This window comes from Crassostrea angulata, chromosome 3 (genome assembly GCF_025612915.1).
Source record: "Crassostrea angulata isolate pt1a10 chromosome 3, ASM2561291v2, whole genome shotgun sequence".
Classification (NCBI taxonomy): domain Eukaryota; kingdom Metazoa; phylum Mollusca; class Bivalvia; order Ostreida; family Ostreidae; genus Magallana; species Magallana angulata.
The window spans coordinates 22,425,367-22,431,266 of NC_069113.1; the positions used below are offsets into that span (position 1 = coordinate 22,425,367).

The following is a 5,900-nucleotide window of genomic DNA, read 5'->3' on the forward strand; positions in this document are numbered from 1 at the left end:
GTTTTATTCTGAACAACTAGATATTCTTTGTAAGCAGTAAAACATTCTGCTAACTGCTTAATATCTTCTGCACCTTGTTTCCAAGAGACTGAACTATTGACCACAGGCTTCATCAGTAAAGAATATAGAGCCTGGGCATGGCTATCAAGAAGTGATGCAGACAATGGACAGGATTTTAGTTTTTTCCTTTTTACTTCGTTATATCCATCGTAGTCATTAAAAATATTTGGAACTGGCAGTAGAGTTTGTTTCCTTAGTGAGGCATCATTTATTGTTTGATGATGATTAGTGACGTACCACAATGCATTGCAGAGAACCTGAAATAAGTAGATCACATGAATAATTTTATATACTAGGGCCTTAAGGATTTCGATCCCTAATAGCTTACTTCCTGTTAAAATCCCGAAAATTACCGATGATTGAAACATCGGTAATCTTCGGAAGATGTTAGAGTTATCGTTCTTGTTAACCGGAAGTCATAGAGTTACTGTTCTTGATGTAAACACATGGCTGCTCCATTTGAGAAGACGAGGGATAAAAAAGGCCGGTTTGCCGCAAATAAAAAGAAAAGAGTTGTATCTGTACCACGTTATGTGAGAAATGAACATTCTTATACTTCTGCGAATATATCAAGAACGGATCAGCCGGAACATGCCGAAGGAGACGACAATTGGAAGGAAGGTAGACGAATTGTTGAGTTTGGTGTTCTACTATCAAATCTAAGACACTGTGAGGCTTGTCGCCTCGGACCGGTAGCTTTGACCTACGACAGCGTTGTAGGGGAACTCCAGAAAGGGCTTGGTGGTTATTTATACGTTAAGTGCAGCAATAATGACTGTAACCACGTCAACAGAGTACCCTACGGTAGCACCCACCGTGTTAAAAAACTAGGCATGCCCTGCTTTGCTGTCAATACGAAACTTGGAACAGGTAAATGATATTCACAAACACATACATGTACATACAAATGAATAAACATTTTTATCTTTTTTATTTTGTTCAGTATCCCATTACCATGTAACTATCATCTTATAAAATACAGTACATGTATAAATCTGCTGTTAGAAGATGGGCATAATTTACTTCCTACACACAAGTTATTTCAAAACACATTGTTAAATACATTGTATGATTTTTTTCAGCTATGATTGACAGTTTAGGTGGTCCAGATAGAGTAAATAATGTTTTAGCTGCACTGAATTTGAAGCCTATTAGTCAGAAAAACTTGAAGATGATTGAGAGAAGAGCAGGGAACTTTGTTGAATCTATATAGCCAAGTCATCTATGTCCAAGGCAGCAAAAGATTCTTTTGAACTTGAGATGGAGTAAGAAATATTCTTTATTTTGGAAAAATCATATGTGTGATTTGCAATGTTTTAAAAAAGTTCATAGTTGGGGTCATAATATAAACCTAATTATTTTGTACATTTTTAATTAGAGATGTGGGTAATGAGGAGTCAAAGAAAGCACAAGAAGAAATGGGAGAGGAAATAGATGGCTTAGGTGTCAGTCTTTTTCATGATGCATCTCCAAGTGTAAAGTAAGAATTTGACATTAATTTGTGACAATGTAACAAGTTTTTGTACAGTTATCGAGTTTTTGTAATTGTAATTGTTCAGGATATACCTTATATTAAAAAAAGCATGTACATGATTGTTTATAAGTCAAAAGGCGTTGTAAATTCAAGTTTGTGAAGTCTTGGAAACTGGATGAAAAAAAATATTGAAAAATTAAAACATTAGAATGAAAAAAAAATTATGAAAATTAAAACAATTTATTTATTTCAGAAAGCTAGTGTGTCGAGAATCTGCTGCCTTACAGTCACCTGAACTTTTAAAGGATGGAACTGATGTACCCGGTTCATCAAGGTAGAATCCCCCCCCCCCAAAAAAAAAACAAAAAAAAACAGCAAAAAAACATTTAGTTTGAAACAGTATGGTCCTATAGAATTTGGTGTCATTTATTTTTCTTAAAAGCCTATTACAATTAGTACAACTAGTAATAAAACATCTGAATTACACTATATTTTTTAGGACAGTGAAGGACATATTTAAAGGTAGAGCTAAGTTGAAGAAAAGAGCTCCCTGTCAGCCTTCACAACAGCAGTCTCTGAAGTGCAAGAAAAAACTAGTATCTAAATTCCCAACCAAGACCAGATCTGGCATGTCATGTGCAGTAGATACAGCATGGCAAAAACGTGGTTTTGATAGCCTCACCTGTAAGTTTAGCATTTTTTTTAAATGTCCTGTCATAAACAACTAAAATCTTGAAAGATAAAAAATGCTCATATCAAACCCACATATTTTCACATGAATGTTTTACAGTAACCATGAATAATCTCTATTCATAAATTTCCACATTTGTAATACATTTTTAATGGTATTTTAAAAATACATGATTTATTGATCAAGTATTATTATGATCATTTTCATTTTTTGCAGCACATACTTTTTTTATGAGTAAAGCCAAGTATGGGAAAAAAGTTGTGAAAACAGTTGTATCTCACAGAACTTGTGGCACCTGTAAGTGGTGGCAGAGAAACCGTCCAGGTCAAGAAATCAGAAAACACAGATGTGTTCACAATCACACTGGAAGTGCCCGCCTCATGGAAAGTGTAAGTGGTGTGCAGGGTATAAAAGAACTTATAGATTCGGGTACACCTGTGGACATTCTTGAAGGAGATGGAGACAATACAATGATTTCTAGAATCAAAAGTGAACTTGGAATAACTATGAAAAAACGATTGGACAAAAATCATGTGATTAAGAACATTGGAAAAAGACTCTACGCACTTCATGGAACCAAGGGTGTGAAACTAAGTAAAACAGTTATCGTGCATCTGCAGAAATGCATTAAATATGCCCTTGCAAAAAATCAAACTAAAGACGACTTGGAAGAGAATCTGAAAGCTATATTGCCTCATCAGTTTGGGGATCATTCTTGCTGCGCTGCTCGCTTTTGTGGATTTAAACGAAATCCTTCTGAAAAGTACAACTACAGAAGTCTTCCTTACAAAGCAGCTTTGAAAAACGACCAACTTCGTCAGCATCTGCAGCCCATTTTTGATCAAGTGTCAGCACGAGCAGCCCAGTATGTGGACCTTGGCTCTAGTCAGCAATGTGAACATGCGAATAAAGAAGTCACCATGAGAATACCCAAGTCTCTACACTATGGCAACTCTGATGCGCTTGACTTTAGAGTACATGCGACAGCAGCCTTCATAAATGAAGGGAGAGGGTACATTTCAAAGGTAAAATTGCATAATTTGTTTGTTTTATTGTTCAATTTTTGTTTAACTAACTTTTATTGTTTGTTTTTCTGTTGAATTTTTTACAATGTTGGTTGGTTTGAATTTATTATTTTGTTGTTATTTATTAATCTTTTTTAGCATCATGTTGGTTTCAGCATCTAGCATCAGGTTGATTTCAACAACTGTCATCTCGACCACATTCATTGTAAACTGCAAGTGTTCTAATTGTAAAATTCTAGTTCATGTATTGATAATAATTTTTTTGAGCTTGGTATTACCTGGTACTTTATTTACACTTTATAACCTTTTAACTTTCTTAAAGATTTTGTTTTAATCTCAGCAAGGTAAAATGAATTTTATGAAACATACTGCTTAAAAAAAATAATGTTGGTAATATTGTAATTTTTTTTTGAAAAGGTAAATGAAAAAGCTGGTTTGTCACCTGGGAAGTTTACCAAGAAGTATGCAGCAAAACAGTTAAAGCATCGTCTGCAGGCAGAGGAGAGATCCAAGCTACCCTCAACAAAGAGAAGAAGAATCCAGTTGAAGCAGGAAAGAAATAATACGCAATGTGCATTTCAGGCACTCGAGGGTGACACATATCAATCAGGTATGTTTTATTTTAAATTATACATTGTTTTTATAAAACCAGAAGTTTATCAACTTCCATTCTTATCACATTAAAACATTTTTTCTAGAGATAGGATTAGAGGATGAGGTTGACATTGTACAGATACCGGATCCTGTTCCTCGTGGTGTCTTTAAACCCATCACATTATCGAGTGGATCTCCCTCCCTTGTGGTATTTGATTTAGAGACCACTGATCTGAGTAAGTTTATATAAACCAGAGGAGAATAAAAAGTTCCATATTTTAAAAAAAAATGTAGACAATAAATAAAACATAAATAAAAGTGTTTAGAACTTATGAAAATATTTTTATTCAATTCAGTTCGAGGAAGACAGATGCCACATATTACTCAACTTGCTGCAGTTGAATTGGATACGGGATCTCTGTACAACACATATATTCTTCCAAAGGTGCCCATTTCAGAGGAAGCAATGAACACTACTGGCATTGTAGTGAATTCCGACTTAGAAAAAATGACTGTCCACGGTAGGGAGGTTGATGCAGTTAACATTATATCTGGACTAACAGAGTTTGTGGAATGGATAAAGAATTTTTCAAATGTTATATTGGTAGCACATAATGGAAGGAAATTCGACTTCCCTGTACTTATGAGTACCTTACGCTGTTTAAACATGACAGACACACTGCTTCCTGTTGTTTCTGGGTTTATTGACTCCCTGAGTGTGTTCAAGAAAGCCTTTCCTGGACAGCAGAATTACAAGCAAGAGACACTAGTGAAAGCGGTACTCAACACTAGCTACGCTGCCCATGATGCTACAGAAGATGTTAAAACCTTCAGGCCAGGCCTGGGTTTTCTCTACAAAGCGTGTTCTTGACTCTGTTATTCCAAAACTTGTGGAATATTTTGCAAAAAAAATGATGTAAACTGACATTATGAGAAATTGCAGATGATATTTTTGCAACCAATTTTGTGAACTATATGCATTACTCTAGTTTCGTACAGTAATTTGTAATTAATTTTTTTTTGAAGGTCAAGATTAAATTTATTTACATGAATGTCAAGGTTAAAAATAAATACCCAGTATTAGGTTTAATAGATTGAAAAAAAAAGTGTAAAACTTTTTTGTAGTATGCTGTGATGATATAATTTTTGAAGGTTTTATCAGTAATAGTTTTAAGTAAAGGTCGTCAAATTTAAAGGTCAAGGTCATTGAAAAACACCTCACTCAGTTATTTATGACATTGCTTCTTCATCATAGTTGTGATTATATATTATATTTCAATTTTTAGGAATTTGTCAATAAAAAAAGTTTTCTTTGGTAAAAGTTTTCAAAACTGCTTTTATTTTTCTTTCTATATAATGTGCCATGTATTCATTACAAAATATCTTATGTCAACTCTTTGGTTTTCCTTACAGAAATGCACATATGATCAGTTGTAATATTTCTTTTATCAAAATAATTGAAGTTAATCTGACACAATCTCAGTTTTTCAAAGTTATTGGACAGTAAATGCTTCTAAACTTTTTCTTAACTAAAAAATGCATTAAAATGTTCTATACAAATCTGTGTAAAAACTGAATTTGATATCAATTTGCTCAAAAATGTGATGTTGTATTGATGTTTACTACTACTCATTATGACATTATCATATATCAATATATTTTGGTCAGATAAAAAAAAAATCTGGATAAATTTGTTTATTTATGAAGTATGTATTGAGATATTATTGTTTTGACCCAAAAAAATCACTTTTGAAAATTTTTGTATTAAATTGTATTACGGGCTGAATACCTTAAATATAAATTTTTATTGAGTCTGATACTGGTATATCAAACAGGGTACAAATCTTATTATAAACAAATCACAGAATCTTATCGGTGCTGCTTGATATAAATATTATAGTTTGTGCAAGGTATAAATTAAGGCAACACTAATGTTTTTACAAAAATGCAAAATCTATAATATACTATATTCTATACTAGAGGAGAACATTAAGTATAAATAGAATTGAAAGTGGATATCACCAGAACGCCATGTTAAATAAAAGATGTATAAGCT

At 33.2% G+C, this 5,900-nt stretch overlaps 1 protein-coding gene and 1 pseudogene across 1 annotated transcript; both read left to right on the forward strand.

Moving 5' to 3' along the window:
* Positions 1 to 383: 383 nt before the first annotated feature.
* LOC128176105 (uncharacterized) lies at positions 384 to 2,433 on the forward strand (annotated as a pseudogene).
* Positions 2,434 to 3,440: 1,007 nt separating this feature from the next.
* Positions 3,441 to 5,096, forward strand: LOC128176107 (uncharacterized). The gene is made up of 3 exons (XM_052842180.1): positions 3,441 to 3,860; positions 3,949 to 4,080; positions 4,201 to 5,096. Exon 3 carries the CDS (start codon positions 4,215 to 4,217, stop codon positions 4,713 to 4,715), a length of 501 nt encoding a protein of 166 aa, XP_052698140.1. The 5' UTR covers positions 3,441 to 3,860; positions 3,949 to 4,080; positions 4,201 to 4,214; the 3' UTR covers positions 4,716 to 5,096.
* Positions 5,097 to 5,900: the final 804 nt, after the last annotated feature.